This window comes from Ahaetulla prasina, chromosome 1 (genome assembly GCF_028640845.1).
Source record: "Ahaetulla prasina isolate Xishuangbanna chromosome 1, ASM2864084v1, whole genome shotgun sequence".
NCBI lineage: Eukaryota > Metazoa > Chordata > Lepidosauria > Squamata > Colubridae > Ahaetulla > Ahaetulla prasina.
This window is the reverse complement of record NC_080539.1, coordinates 2,760,151-2,776,639: the sequence shown is the minus strand read 5'-3', so window position 1 is coordinate 2,776,639 and position 16,489 is coordinate 2,760,151. Positions and strand designations below refer to the sequence as shown.

Here is a 16,489-nt window from a genome sequence, read left to right as displayed (position 1 = left end):
AGGGTTAGTCCACTCCCAGAATCCCCCAGCCAGCAATGCTTTAAGAGGGGAGGGCTTCCACTCCCAGAATCCCCCAGCCAGCCTGCTTTAAGAGGGGAGGACTTCCACTCCCAGAATCCCCCAGCCAGCCTGCTTTAAGAGGGGAGGACTTCCGCTCCCAGAATGCCCCAGCCAGCATGCTTTAAGAGGGGAGGACTTCCACTCCCAGAATCCCCCAGCCAGCCTGCTTTAAGAGGTGAGGACTTCCACTCCAAGAATTCCCCAGCCAGCCTGCTTTAAGAGGGGAGGACTTCCACTCCCAGACTCCCCCGGCCAGCCTGCTTTAAGAGGGGAGGACTTCCACTCCCAGAATCTTATCCACCAGGAAGGGAGCTGGGGAGGCCAAGCGAAGCACAATTCATAGACTAAAATGAAATAGGAATAGAATAATAGAGTTGGAAGGGACCTTGGAGGTCTTCTAGTCCAACCCCCTGCTTAGGCCGGAAACCCTACACCCCGTCAGACAAAAGGTTATCCAACCTCTTCTTAAAAATTTCCAGTGTTGGGGCATTCACAACTTCTGCAGGCAAGTTGTTCCACTGATTAATTGTTCTAACTGTCAGGAAATTTCTCCTTAGTTCCAGGTTGCTTCTCTCCTTGATGAGTTTCCACCCGTTGCTTCTTCTCCTGCCCTCAGGTGCTTTGGATTTTTATGTTTTTTTAAGATAAGAGAATTCGGGAAAGAAAACAGAATAATGAAAGGGACCTCAGAGGTCCTCTAGTCCAACCCACCGCTCAGGCAGGAAACCCTATGCCATTTCAGACAAAGGGTTGTACTATCTCTTCTTGAAATCCTCCAGTGAGGGAGCACCTACAACTTCTGGAGAAAAGCCATTCCATTATTTAATTTAATTTAATTGGTTAATTGAAGTAATCCATCCCGTAGCTCTTTTCTCAGTCTTTGCACTGTGTTGCTCTTTGGCAGCTTCCTGCTGTGTGTGTGTTTTATCAAGTTACTGTAAGTGGTTAAAAGTTCAGTTGGCCTTTGAAAGGTGGTAGCTTAGACGAAGCTCCAACAGCTCCATTTTAGCTCCAACCAGTTTCAGGATCTGTTTTAGATTCATTTAAATCCGTGTTTTTTCAGTGCCGTCGTAACTTCAAACGATCACTAAACGGACAATTGTAAGTTGAGGACTACCTGTAATTAAAATACCGTAAAATATGAAAACCACGCAGATTAAAAAATTTAAAAAGCAGAATGGAATAGAATGGAATAGGAAGAGAATCGAATTTGAAAGAATAGAATGGAATGGAATAGAATAATAACTTTATTGTCACTTTGAATGTACGCTAATCGGCATCCATTAAAAATGAAATTTCGTTGCCTACAGCTCTCAAAGGGTCACCAACCTCTAATATACACTACATCAGGGGTCTCCAACCTGGTGTTGTGACTCGTCCTCCCTCCTCTCCTCAGCCGGGCCCCTCCATCAGACTCCGAGTCTGATAATGAAGATGAACAGCCTGTCATGACTCCAGCCCCCGGCCCTGGCCCCATGCCCAGAGAGGATTCCAGGAGTGAAAGGACAAGCCCAATAAACCTCACTCATACAGCGTGTGTTCCTTTGGCTCAGCCTTCATAGCAGGAAGCCAGCCAGGTGGTGGAATTACCCAGGCCTACTCCCTCTGACCCCTCCCTTTCCCAGACGCTGACAGCAGATCCAGCTGAAGATAATTCAGCGTGGGAGGACCCTCGCTTCCGGAGATCTGAGAGGCGATGCCAGCAGAAGGAAGGGTGGGGCAGGCCTGGATAAATGCTGAGTCACGGAGCCACACCCCACAGCCTATATAAAGGACCTGCTTTGGGCATTCCAACCTTGAGTCAAGCAAAGTCTTATCTAGTTTGCTGATATCGGACCCTATCGCTGAAGTCACAACTTGGACTCCTGCCTGCCCTGATAAACCTCGAAGGGACTTGGCAAGCTGCAGAGGCTTCGTTGCCAAGTTTGTTACGGACTTCCTTGACTCGTTCGTTGGAGTGGGAGTGGGAGACGACATCTGGTCAACTTTTAAGACTTGTGGACTTCTACTCCCAGGATTCTGGGAGTTGAAGTCTACAAATCTTAAAAGTTGACAAAGTTGGAGACCCCTTCACAACACCGTCTAGTTCGGAGGTACGCACGCCCACGGCGAGAATCTCGCGACTTTCCCCAAATTTAAGAGACGGGACATCCTGGGCACCAGTTCTTTTTCTTACCACCCCCTGGTTCTTGGGCCGCAGCCTTAGCCCAGCCTCGCCATGAACGTCTTACGTCGCAGCCTAGTGGTTAGAGCTAGCTGACCCTCTCTCTCTCTCTCTCTCTCTCTCTCTCTCTCTTTTCCAGGTTACCTGCTAATGACAGACGACTGGTTCTCGGAGTTTGTGTACGAAGTGGTCATCGACCGCAAACACGTCCCAGAGGAGGTCCTGGAGGTCTTGCAGCAGGAGCCCTTTTGCCTGCCCGCCTGGGATCCCATGGGGGCTCTGGCCCACTGAGCAGTTTTGACAAGGAGGGGACACCCCCCCCCATTTTCTCCTTCTGGGTCAACTCCAAGCCGGTGGGAGCCCCGGGGGAGGGGGGGAGGTCTGCAGCCCGGGGTGGGGGGGGACCGAGTTCCCAGCTAGAGGTGCTAACATTCACACATAACCCCCACCCCACCCTTCGGAAGGCGCCGTCCGGCCAGGGTGGGTGGGTGGGTGGTCCTTGCATCGGGGGTCTCTGTTTTTCATTGTAACACAGTGTCACCTTCCTTTCTTTTTTTCTTTTCTTTTTTTTAAAAAATGGCTTTCTAAACTCATCCTAATGCACTCAATTTGAAGCGGGGAAAGGGGTTCTTTTGAACGAGCTGTATACACACAAAAAAAACCCACAAAAATACGGAGATTTTACTAGGACTCTTTCTAAACCAGGAAATGGAGGGTTAGCACCATTGAATCGAGATGCGCCGTTTGGGGGAGGAGGAGGGATGGGTCTCCCTCGGGGGGGGGGGGTCCTTGCCCTGCTGCCTTGTCGGAGGATAAGATCTGGGGCAATGTGTGGGCCTTTAATCCTGTAATTTCTCCCTATCCCATCTTTTCCAGGCTGGGTTTTCTACAACCTGGCTGGCCGATTTCCTTTACTGCAGGGGTCTCCAACCTTGGCCCCTTTAAGACTTGTGGACTTCAACTCCCAGAGTCCCTCAGCCAGCAAAGCTGGCTGAGGGACTCTGGGAGTTGAAGTCCACAAGTCTTAAAGGGGCCAAGGTTGAGACCCCTGCTTTACTGAATTCTATTCAAAGCAAAAGAATAACATAAGGAAAATATATCTAGCGTTGATAATGACCTACCGGACCAATAACTGGACAGTCCCTGATGCGTCTTACCCGAAAACTCCAAGTTGGAGAAGAAGGTGGTTTTTTTCTTCTTCTTTTGCTCAACGGGATTCCCGTTGGTGGGATCTCCTTTTGGTGGGATCTCCCACTCCCCCACGGCGGGGAAAGCAGAGCGAACAATGGTTATAAACAGGCCGGCGAAGGACACCTCCCCACCCTCCAGCGAAAAGGGAAGCATTGAAAAAAATAATAATAAATAAATAAACCGCATTTCGTATGCCCTCGACAACTCTTATGGTGCTATGAAGTATTTTAATTAAAACACTTGCCTGAAATGACGTGTTTGGTCTCCTGGCTTGATCTTAGGGACTAGCGCCTTGCAAATGGAAGATGGAAACGGCCGTGAGCGGGATTGGGTTGGATTAATTAGAAGGAATAAAAAACAGTTGTTGTTGGGTTTTTTTTTGCTGGTCTCAATAGCCATAAAAAGGTTGCGCAGCAATTTAGGACACATCACAGGTAGTCCTTGACTTACAAGCACTCGTTTAGTGACCAAAGTTATAGGCACTGAAAAAAAGTGACTTGTGTCTATTTTTCACACTTATGATCATAGTCATGTGATCAAAGTTCGGCCGCTTGGCAACTGATTCGTATTTATGACGGTCACAGTGTGCTGGGGTCACGTGATCTCCTTTTGCGACCTTCTGACCAACAAAAGGGGTGAAGAGGGATTCACTTAACAACAATCGCAGTCTCATGATTGGACCAAAGTCCCCCCTCCCAGTTGGTTTTCATGGTTAAGGCAGGACTAGAACTCACAATCTCCTGGTAATTGGTTGAAATTCACCCAACCAGCTTCTATGCCTAAGGTAGGACTAGAACTCAGGGTCTCCTGGCGATTGGCCCAGAATGGCCCAGCTGGCTTTCATGGCTAAGGCGGGGCTAGAACCAATCGTCTCCTGGTGATTGGCTACAAGTCACCCAACCGGCTTCTATGCCTAAGGTGGGACTAGAAAATTCTGAATCGGGGAGACCCAAGTTCCAATTTACCCTCCAGGCTCCACCAGGAGATTTGAGCTGAGCGCTGTTTCTCTCTCTCTCTCAGCCCCACCTATCTTGCAGGGTTCAGGAGAGGGCCGGGGGCCTTCACGAGAGGCAGAATATGATAAATAAAATAGTTTTGCAGCCTCGGCATTTTTTTAATTCCTTCCCTGATGGTTTTGCAGGCGGCGGCGGCGGCTTTGATCTTCAAGCCTCACAGGCGTTTTTCTTTTTCTTTGCCCCAGAATCAAAAGCAGGAGTCTAACCATCCCCAAATAGAAAAAGTGTGCATATTACAGAATAATTGGAAGTTGGAAGGGACCATCGAGGCCTTCTAGTCCAACCCCCTGCTCAAGAAGGAGATCCTACATCATTTCAAACAAATGGCTGTCCAGTCTCTTCTTAAAAACTTCCAGTGTTGTAACATTCACAACTTCTGTAGGCAAGTTGTTCCACTGGTTAATTGTTCTCAGTTAGGAAATTCCTCCTTAGTTCTAAATTGCTTCTCTCCTTGATTAGTTTCCAGCCGTTGCCCTTCCTTCCTTCCTTCCTTCCTTCCTTCCTTCCTTCCTTCCTTCCTTCCTTCTTTGTTTGTTTCCTTCCTTCCTTGTTTCCTTCCTTCCTTTTCCTCCCCTCCCACCCATCCATCCGTTGATCAAATAATAGAATAACAGAGTTGGAAGGGACCTTGGAGGTCTTCTAGTCCAACCCCCTACTCAAGCAGGAGATCTTATACCATTTCAGACAAGTCCAGTCTCTTAAAAAACCTCCAGTGATGGAGCACCCACAACTTCTGGTGGCAAGTTGTTCCGCTGGTTAATCGTTCTCACTGTTAGGAAATTCCTCCTTAGTTCCATGTTGTTTCTCTCCCTAATGAGTTTCCATCCGTTGCTTCTTGTCCTGCCTTCTGGGGCTTTGGAGAATAAGTTGACCCTTCCTCCTTTTTGTGGCAGCCCCTTAAATAATGGAAGATGCTATCATGTGTCCCCCCATCTCCCAGTCCTTTGCTCTTGTCTAGTCAAACCCAAATCCTGCAACCGTTCTTCACGTTTTAGTTTTTCACACTTACGACCGTTCCAGCATCCCCGATGGGTCACGTGATCAAAATTCAGAGGCTCAAGCCGACTCGCATTTACAACGGTCGCCTTGTCCCCGGGGTTCCTTTCTGACCAGCCAAGTCCAGGAGGAAGCTGGATTCGCTCAACAACCGTGGGACTCACTCAATGACTGCAGGGATTCGCTTAACAGCCGCAGCCAGAAAGGTCGTAAAAACGGAGCAAAGGTCACTTAGCCAACGGGAAGCATTGGGTTCAATTGTCTTAAGTGGAAGATTACTTGTACACAGTACTAACAGTGGCCTACAGAGGGCAGCAGTGGCTCCTTTAGGGGGGGCTGTGAAAGTGTCAGAGATGGAACTGGGGGGGGGGGCTTGGAGATAATTCCCCCCTCCTCACCATTAATATTATTTCCATTATTATTTTTTTTTACTTTTTTGGACTTTTTAAAACAGGGGTCCCCAACCTTGGCCACTTTAAGCCTGGAGGACTTCAACTCCAGGCTTTGCTGGCTGGGGGATTCTGGGAGTTGAAGTCCTCCAGGCTTAAAGTGGCCAAGGTTGGAGACCCCTGTTTAAAAATATTATTTTGCAGTGTATCTATCCACTGCACCTTTCCCCCTCTTACAAGTAGTCCTCGACTTACAACCGTTCATTTAGCGACCGTGAAAAAAAAAAGCGACTTGGGACCGTTTTTTCACACTTAACGACCGTTGCAGCATCCTCATCATCCCGTGATCGGAATTCAGAGCCTTGACAGCTGACTCGTATTTGTGACGGTTGCGGTGTCCCGGAGTGACGTGATCCCCTTTGAAAGACCTTCCGACAAGAGTCCCTGGGGAAGCCGGATTCACTTAATGACCGGGTGACTTAACAGCTGCAGTGATTCACTTAACGACAGTGGCAGGGAAAGTCGTAAAAGGGGGCAAAACTCACTGAGGCACTGTCTCGCTTCGCAAGGGAACGTTTGGGCTCAGTTCTGGTCCTGAGGACTAGCTGCATTGTTATAAATAAGCCAAGGTGGTGAATGCACACAATACTCCTTCTTCCTCTTCCTTTCCTCTTCACAACAACCCTGTGAGGTGGGCTGGGCTGAGAGAGAGAGGGGGGATTGGCTTGGCCCTTCCCTTTCTTTCCAACAGCTCCCTCTCCTTGCCGGCCCTGTGCAGGAACAGCCCAGGCTGATGGGGGAGGGGGGGCAAATGAAAGCAGCCCACTCCCACAAGAGGACCCCCTGCATCCTCTAGCCTTTTCGGGGGGGCCCAGTTGGTGAGTGGCCCCCCAAGATGGCTCTGGCCTTCTAGCAGAAGGTGGAAAACTGCCTCCAGCACAGGCGACTATCCTTCAATTCCCGCGATTAAGGGCAGGGGGTTTCTGGGCCAGAAGCTCGTCCTCCATGAGTGTGCAAAAGGGGAGGGGTCTTGTGTGCCCCAAGACCCTCATGAGTGTGCAAAAGAGGAGGGGTCTTGTATGTCCCAATCCCATCCCCCATGAGTGTGTAAAAGGGGAGGTTTGTGTGCCCCAAGCCAATCCCCCCCTGAATGTGCAAGGGGGTCCTTCTGTGCCCCAAGACCCTACCCTAAGTACGCAAAAGGGGAAGGGTCTTCTGGGCTCCAAGCCCCTCATGAGTGTGCAAAAGGGGAGGAGTCTTGTACGTCCCAATCCCATCCCCCCCGTGTGTGCAAAAGGGGAGGGGTCGTCTGTGCCCCAAAGACCCTCCTCCATGAGTGTGTAAAAGGGGAGGGGTCTTGTGTGCCCCAAGCCAATCCCCCCTGAGTGCGCAAAAAGGGAAGGGTCTTGTGGGCCCCGAGCCCCTCATGAGTGTGCAAAAGGGGAGGGGTCTTGTGTGCCCCAAGCCCCTCCTCCATGAGTGCGCAAAAGGGGAGGAGTCTTGTACGTCCCAATCCCATCCCCCCCGTGTGTGCAAAAGGGGAGGGGTCGTCTGTGCCCCAAAGACCCTCCTCCACGAGTGTGCAAAGGGAGGGTCTTGTGCCCCAAGCCAATCCCCCCTGAGTGCGCAAAAGGGGAAGGGTCTTGTGGGCCCCGAGCCCCTCATGAGTGTGCAAAAGGGGAGGGGTCTTGTGTGCCCCAAGCCCCTCCTCCATGAGTGCGCAAAAGGGGAGGAGTCTTGTACGTCCCAATCCCATCCCCGCATGAGTGTGCAAAATGGGAAGGGGTCGTCTGTGCCCCAAAGAATCTGCCCCAAGTGTGCAAAAGGGGAGGAGTCTTGTACATCCCAATCCCATCCCCCCATGAGTGTGCAAAATGGGAGGGGTCGTCTGTGCCCCAAAGACCCTGCCCCAAGTGTGCAAAAGGTCTTGTGGGCCCCAAGCCCCTGATGAGTGTGCAAAAGGGGAGCGGTCTTGTACGTGCCAATCCTATCCCCCCCATGAGTGTGTCTTTGTGCCCAAGCCCCTCCTCCACAGGGCTGCAACTCAGCCGTCTCCTTTCTGCCTCCTTGCAGGGAAGGGAGGGAATGTTGGGGGGTCACCATCACCTGGGGGCAGTTTCTGCTCAGCCCCCCCCCCATATCCCAGAAGAGGGTCTGAGGTTGCCACAAACCTGGACTCTGGTTCCTTCCCCCCTCCCTCCTTCAGATCACCACTTATTCCAATAATTCGTTGCAGCTCACGAAATCCGGTGCCTTATACTTTATTTATATATTTTATTTATTTTTCATTAAAAAAAAAAAAACATTGGGACGTATAAAGGGGTCTCCAGAGGCTTTCAGATTTCTGCAAACGGCCCGGAAGCCCCTAAAAGGGTCTCCAATCAGGGAACAAAACTGAATTGCAATATATTCATGTTATTGGGAATTATTACATCGATTCGAGCTTCATAGAAGCAGAGGGTTGGAAGGGACCTTGGAGGTCTTCTAGTCCAACCCCCTGCCCAAGGCAGGCGTAATAGGTGCAACTACGGCAACTGCACCCCAAAATATAATTTAAATATCCCTCCATCCTCTTTAAGGGGGTCTCCCTTGAGGGGCTGATATACCCTCCCTCCTGAAATCTCTCCTTTTGAATCAAATATATTGGCCACAAAGGCCCCTCCTCATTTTTTGCAAAACCATGAGGACAACCAGGTGAGCAACTACCGGTAGTCCTTGACTTATGACCCTTCATTTAATGGCCGTTCAAAGTTACGGCACCCTTGAAAAAAAGTGACTTTACACTTAAGTTTTTCACACTTAAGACTGTTGCTGCATCCCTATGATCACGCGATTAAAATTCAGACGTTTGGCAACTGACTCATACTTACGACGGTTGAGTGTCCCGGGGTCATGTGATCCCCTTCATACGACCTGACAAACAAAGTCCATGAGGAAACGGGATTCACTTAACAACCGTGTGATTAACTTAACGACTGCGGTGCTCCACTTAACAACTGTGGCAAGAAAGGTCGTAAGATGGGGCAAAACTCACTTAAAGACTGTCTCACTTAGCAACAGAAATTTGGGGCTCAGTTATATTCTTATACAGGACTACCTGTATAATACAATCTGGTATAATAAAAAACATATATAGGTAGTCCTCGACTTACAACAGTTCATTTAGTGACCGTTCAACGTCACGAGAACACTGAAAAAAGTGACTTATGCCCATTTTTCACACGTACGGCCGTCCCCACGGTCATGAGATCAAAATTCAGCCGTTTGGCAACTGACTCATATTTATGACGGTCGCAAGATCCCCTTTTGCGACCTTCAGACAAGCAACGTCAACGGGGAAGCCAGATTCACTTAACAACCATGTGACTAACTTAACGACTGTGGTGATTCACTTAACAACGGTGGCAAGAAAACTCATCAAAGGTGGGGGAAACTCACCTAACCTAACTTCAGAAGTTTTGGGAGCTTCATCCCTGGAGGCTTTCAAGAAGAGACTGGACTGCCATTGGTCAGAAATGGGGTAGGGTCTCCTGCTTGGGCAGGGGGTTGGACTAGATGACCTTCAAGGTCCCTTCCAGCTCTGTGAATCTGTATCTCTAGCCACTGTCTCATTTAGCAGTGTTGGGCTCCATTGTGCTCTTAAGTCCAGAGCTACCAGTATAAAACCCATTTTGTATAATATGAATTATACAAATAATATACAAAATAATATTAAGGAGCGTATGCTGTAAATCCATCCTCAGTTTGTCCACTCGACATGTAACGAAACTTGCTTTAGTTTCTGACTTGGGACAAATTTTATGAGTTGGGGGGGGAGAAAGTAACAGTAACAGAGTTGGAAGGGACCTTCGAGGTCATCTAGTTCAACCCCCCTGCTCAGGCAAGAGACCTATATACTTGGGATTCGAACCGCCGAACTGTCGACCTTTCTGATCTTAGCCACTGAGCCACCTTAGCCAGGTATGTATTTATATGCTCTCGGGTATTTTTTTTTAAAAAAACTCGTGTTTCCCCCTTCCCACGTTCATCTGCCTTAAAGCAAGTGGGGAGGGGGGAGAAGGGGGGCTGCCTATACATGTCGTGGGAAAGGGGCTGGGACCCAGAAGAGACCAACTTCGCAGCTTCTCCCCAGCCCCCCCCACCAAAAAAAGAGGGTTTCCCTCTTCTCCATGAGGACTAGAATCTCCGCCAGAAGCTCCCCCCCACCTCTCGATCTCCTCCTTGCCTCCCGACCGCCCCCTCCCCATCAAGCCCAGCCCCAGCCCAACCCACCCTCGGCAGCTGATCCCTCCCGGGCGCTTTGGAGATCTGGTGTCTCCTTCAATGGGATTCATCACCTCCAGGCGGAGAGCCGCAGCTGCGATCCCCGCGGGAAGCCGAAACTTTCTCGGAAAGACGGGAGGCGAAGGCAAGAAAGAAAGAAAGAAAGAAAGAAGGCCAGAAAGGAAGAGTTAGGTGCCCAAAGTCTTGGAGAGCTTTTGAACGCCGGGCCATGTGAGAACCGGTGGCAGAATCGTTTCTGCCTTCTGCTTGTGGGCAAAATGTCCAGATTGAGGTGAACCCGACTCAGCAAGACTTTGCAAAGAAGCTCTTGCTAAAACAGGTAATTTTTAATTTTATGCAATTAGCTTCTCTTTCTCTCTCTCTTTCTCTCTCTCTCTCTCTCTCTCTTTTAAAAAATCCATTTTATTATCCTGGATGCACAACTAGAGATCGGGCAAAGATTTTTTTTCTCCCCTCCATGCCATGCTGAGGTTTTGCTTTCTATCCCGTTGCTAACTTAGGCACGGATGGGTGTGTGTAAGTCAAGTGTGTTACACCACACACAGGCTTGCTTTAATTCGGCCGGAGGGTGTCTCCTAGTTGTGCAACGGGGAGACAGATCCTCTCCCAGCACCGCACCCCCCCCAGTCCCCAAAATAAAAATTAAAATCAAAGATCCCTTGTAGAGAGTTGGGGCTTTGAGCTACTTTCTTTCAAAGCTTTTTCTCCTTCCTTCCTTCCTTTTCTCGGTCCGTCCACGCTTCCCGCTTCTCCGTTCTGGAGAGTGAAGAATTGGAACCGTGAGTGTGTTTGCACAACGTTTGGCAAAGAGGGTGTAACAATTTATTTAGCGCTCTCTGCGATCAAAATTTGGGTTTTAAGGGAGCGAGGGAAGAGGCTTTGAGTGGGAACTAAAATCTGGCTGAATTGTAGGATGAAGGGTTTGAGGGAGCCAGGTGTATTTAACCTGCTAAAGAGAAGGCTTTGGGGGCCCATGATAGCATCTTCCAATATTTGAGGGGCTGCCCCAAAGAAGAGGGGGGGACCACTTATTTTCCAAAGCACCCGAAGGCAGGACAAGAAGCAACGAATGGAAAACTAATCAAGGAGACATCCAAACGAGAATTAAGGAGGAATTTCTTATCAGTGTTAGTCTGTATTCTGTTGCATCTGGACTGCAAATACTGCCGCTAAATTGTAATTTGTCTTAAAACAGCGCCAGTGAAAAATGTATGAAAATACGAGGATAGCGTGAACCCAAAAGAAGAGAATATTTGTCGTTCAGGGTTGAACCGTGGGGGTCCTTTGATATTTGATATTTGATATTTGATATTGATATTGATTGATATTGTTTCCTGATCGCTTATTTGTACCCTATGACTATCATTAAGTGTTGTACCTTAGAATTTTTGATGAACGTATCTTTTCTTTTATGTACACTGAGAGCGTATGCACCAAGACAAATTCCTTGTGTGTCCAATCACACTTGGCCAATTAAAAAATCCTATTCTATTCTAATTCTTGGCGCTCACTGAGCTGGATGGTTTTCTTGAGGACGTTTCATGACCCAGCTAGGGAACATCATCAGTGCTAGAAGGGGGTGAGGTTTGCAAAGAGGAACAGGATAAAATGAAAAAGAAAATGGAAACTCATCAAGGAGAGAATTCCAACCTAGAATTAAGGAGAGAAATTCCTGACGGTAAGAACAATTAACCAGTGGAACAGCTGGCTACCAGACGTTACGGGCGCTGCTCCATCGCTGGAGGTTTTTAAGAAAAGACTGGACAGCCACTTGTCTGAAATGATATAGGCTCTCCTGCTTGAACAGGGGGGCTGGACTAGAAGACCTCCAAGGTCCCTGCCAGCCCTAGGAGTCTGTATTTTGTGTGTGGGTTGTAACACAACCACCCTTTGATCAGGGCTACATAAAAAGAACATCAATTTTCGGACTGAGAATTTCTCTTCCACAGTATTTTGGCCTTTTTCCCTTCAAGAGACGAGGGTGAATTTCCTACCCAGTTGATGCAAGATGCCCTCCTCACTCATGTTTTCCTCTTTAGTAGATGAGTGATGCTTAGTGAGCAGACGCCAAGAAAAGGAAGTTCATATTTTTCAAAACAGAAGTAGAGTTTGGCGATGCTAAAGGGAGCTTTATTTTTATTTATTTATTTTATTTTGTCACAATAATATATGTAGGTATCATACAAAAAGATTACATAGTATATAAACACATATATGAGTAAATATAAGGAGGTATAAGCATATATATAGGAAGAAGAAAAGAAAAACAATAGGACAGGAACGGTAGGCACGTTTGTGCGCTTATGTACACCCCTTATAGTCCTGTTTCAACTCCTACCCTCAAAACGACGCTATAGAGCACTGCACACCAGAACAACTAGACACAAGAACAGTTTTTTCCCGAAGGCCATCACTCTGCTAAACAAATAATTCCCTCAACACTGTCAGACTATTTACTGAATCTGCACTACTATTAATCGTTTCATAGTTCCCATCACCAATCTCTTTCCACTTATGACTGTATGACTATAACTTGTTGCTGGCAATCCTTATGATTTATATTGATATATTGATCATCAATTGTGTTGTAAATGTTGTACCTTGATGAACGTATCTTTTCTTTTATGTACACTGAGAGCAGATGCACCAAGACAAATTCCTTGTGTGTCCAATCACACTTGGCCAATAAAATTCTATTCTATTCTATTCTATTCTTAGGAATGGGGTGAGGTCAATAGTAGAAAGTTTTTGGTTAAAGCTTTTAGGATTATGGGAAGAGACCACAGAGTCAGGTAAAGTATTCCAAGCACTGATGATTCTGTTACAGAAGTCATATTTTCTGCAATCTAGATTAAAGCGGTTGACATTAAGTTTAAATCTATTAGTTGTTCTAGTATTGTTGCAATTAAAGCTGAAGTAGTCTTTAACAGGAAGGACATTACAATAGATGATTCTGTGAGTTAAATTTAGGTCTTGTCGAAGGCGACGGAGTTCCAAGTTTTCTAAGCCCAGGATTTCAAGTCTGGTGGGATAGGATATTTTGTTGTTTACAGAGGAATGGAGAACTCTTCTTGTAAAATATTTCTGGACGCGTTCAATTGTATTGATGTCAGAGATGTGGTGAGGGTTCCAAACAGGCGAGCTGTATTCTAGAATTGGTCTAGCAAATGTTTTATATGCTCTGGTTAGTAGTGTGGTGTTTTTGGAAAAGAAGCTACGCAAGATTAGGTTTACAACTCTTAGAGCTTTTTTTGCTATGTATTTGCAGTGGGCTTTGGCACTTAGATCATTTGACATGAAAATTCCAAGGTCTTTAACGGGATGGGGGTCATCTGTAAGGTAATGTCCATCTAGTATGTACTTAGTTTTAGGGTTCTTTTTTCCTATATGTAAGACTGAGCATTTGCTGGTTGAAATTTGGAGCTGCCAATTTTTAGACCAAGCGGATAGATGATCAAGGTCATTTTGAATGATAGATGTATTGCCTGTGGTGTTAAATAGTTTGACATCATCAGCAAAGAGAACACAATTACTTGAGATGGGTGTGTAAAGATAGATTGGTTTTTTTTCCCCACTTTGCCAACCCTCACTTGAATTTTTTTGAATGGCGTGACTTGAGAGCTGATGAATAAAACTTGAATTTAAGAAGGGAAATGGTGTAGATTTGGGGACGGGGGAATCCACAAAGAAAGAAGGACCGGGGAGAGACATGATAGTGTCTTCCAATATTTGAGGGGCTGCCACAAAGAAGAGTAGGGGAGGGTGTCGATTTATTTTCCAAAGCCCCTGAAGGCAGGACAAGAAGCAACGGATGGAAACTCATCAAGGAGAGAAGCAACCTAGAACTAAGGAGGAATTTCCTGACAGTGAGGACAATTAACCAGTGGAACAGCTTGCCACCAGAAGTTGGGGGTGCTCCATCACTGAAGGTCTTTAAGAAGAGGCTGGATAGCCGTTTCTCTGAAATGGTATAGGGTCCCCTATTTGAGCTGGGGGTTGGCTAGAAGACCTCAAAGGTCCCTTCCAACTCTGTCATTGTGTAATTCTCTTTAAAAAATCCAGTGTTTCTGCTGGTTTATTTTGCACTGGAGGAAAAGTTCCTCCTGACCCCAGAAAAATGACATAGGTGAGTTGTTTCTTTCTTTCCCCCCCCCCAAATTTTATTGATAATATAAAATACAAATAGAAACAAGGATAATCCGGGAATAAGGGAAGGAAAAGAAGGAAAAGGGGGGAAAATAGCAATGACTTCCAACTTTTCCCAGTGCTGCAGGGTACACAATACACTAGCCCTGATGATGTTACCTAGTTTGGTAATGAAAAGTCTGCAAGAAAACCCCCAAGCTGAGAGAGCACAAAGGACAACCCCATAGTTCAACCCTGAGCTACAAATATTCTCCTTTTATTCATACAAAATACAATTACAATCTCAGCTTTTTTGCTTTACGTATTTTGTAAACATGAGCCATTTATATAACAAATTATTAGAATCATCAAAAATCGAAGTTTCTTTCCAAGCACTTCTGGTTTCCAAGTAGAAAAAAACCAGGATAAGTTCTTTTTTTTTTTCAATTAAAGCAGTTAGAACATAGAATAATAACAGGGTTAGAAGGGACCTTGGAGGTCTTCTAGTCCAACCCCCTGCCCAGGCAGGAGACCCTACCATTCCAGATAAATGCTTGTCCATTCTCTTCTTGAAAATCTCCACGACTATTAATGGCAAGCAGTTCCACTGGTTAATTGTCCTCACTGTTAGGAACTTTCTCCTTATTTCTAAGTTGCAACTCTCCTTGAGTAGTTTTCATCCGTTGCTTCTTGGCGCACCCAAAAATTAATTTATCTCTTCAAGGTCCTATCTGTAGAAGGTATTTCTCTTGCAGTTGGCTTGATGTTTGGAATAAGCTATCATGGTTTGAGAGGACAGGAGGCAACCTGGCTTAAAACACAGTGAGGGCAGATAAGAACCTTCCGCTGTTTCGGTTTTTCAGATAACTCCTAAAAAGGGAATTTTACGAGACAAGCAAAGGTAGACACTACTGTATCTCTTTAGAAATAGATGTTGTGAAATGGATCTTAAATCACAGCGTCTCATTCAAGAAATGGCTTGTTTGACCGGCCAGTTTCCTCCTGCGCAGAACGGAGGGGTGGAATTCCTAACATAGAATAGAATAGAATAGAATAGAATAGAATAGAATAGAATAGAATAGAATAGAATAGAATAGAATAGAATAGAGATGGATCCGTAACTGGCTGACCAACCGCACTCAACGTGTAGTCCTCAACGGAACTACATCCACACGGAGGGAAGTATGCAGTGGAGTACCCCAAGGCTCTGTTTTAGGCCCAGTACTCTTCAACATCTTCATCAATGACTTGGACAAGGGGATAGATGGGGAACTCATCAAATTTGCAGATGACACCAAGCTGGCAGGAATAGCCAACACTCCAGAAGATAGGCTCAAGTTACAGAAAGATCTTGACGGACTTGAACATTGGGCGCTATCTAACAAAATGAAATTCAACGGTGAAAAAAGTAAGGTTCTACATTTAGGCCAAAAAAAAATGCACAGGTACCGTATATGTGGTACCTTGCTCAATAGTAGTAACTGTGAGAGGGATCTTGGAGTCCTAGTGGATAACCATTTAGATATGAGCCAGCCGTGTGCAGCAGCTGTTAAAAAAGCCAACACAGTTCTGGGCTGCATCAACAGAGGGATAGAATCAAGATCACGTGACGTGTTAATACAACTTTATAAGGCCTTGGTAAGGCCACACTTGGAATATTGCATTCAGTTTTGGTCACCACCATGCAAAAAAAGGATGTTGAGACTCTAAAAAGAGTGCAGAGAAGAGCGACAAAGATGATTAGGGGACTGGAGGCTAAAACATATGAAGAACGGTTGCAGGAACTCGGTATGTCTAGTTTAATAAAAAGAAGGACTAGGGGAGACATGATAACAGTGTTCCAATATATTATCTCAGGGGTTGCCACAAAGAAGAGGGAGTCAAACTATTCTCCAAAGCACCTGAGGGTAGAACAAGAAGCAACGGATGGAAACTGATCAAGGAAAGAAGCAACTTAGAACTAAGGAGAAATTTACTGACGGTTAGAACAATTCATCAGTGGAACAACTTGCCTGCAGAAGCTGTGAATGCTCCAATACTGGAAATTTTTAAGAAAATGTTGGATAGCCATTTGTCTGAAATAGTGTAGGGTTTCTTGCCTGGGCAGGGGGTTAGACTAGAAGGCCTCCAAGGTCCCTTCCAACTCTGTTGTTGTTGTTGTTGTTGTTATAGAATAGAATAGAATAGAATAGAATAGAATAGAATAGAACAGAAAAGAAAAGAAAAGAACAGAATAGAATAGAATAGAATAGAACAGAACAGAA

The 16,489-nt window shown here is 46.3% G+C and overlaps 2 protein-coding genes across 2 annotated transcripts in view; both read left to right on the top strand.

The window, feature by feature from the left end:
* Positions 1-3,668, top strand: part of BLMH (bleomycin hydrolase) — a 30,824-nt gene extending 27,156 nt beyond the window's left edge. The window contains exon 9 of the mRNA XM_058163977.1: positions 2,364-3,668. Coding sequence (XP_058019960.1) covers positions 2,364-2,515 — 152 coding nt within the window. The 3' untranslated portion in view covers positions 2,516-3,668. The remainder of the gene's footprint in view (positions 1-2,363) is intronic.
* A 6,491-nt stretch (positions 3,669-10,159) lies between these two features.
* Positions 10,160-16,489, top strand: part of SLC6A4 (solute carrier family 6 member 4) — a 51,441-nt gene continuing 45,111 nt past the window's right edge. Inside the window, exon 1 of the mRNA XM_058163972.1 lies at positions 10,160-10,419. The gene's annotated coding sequence lies outside the window, so the exon portion shown is untranslated. The remainder of the gene's footprint in view (positions 10,420-16,489) is intronic.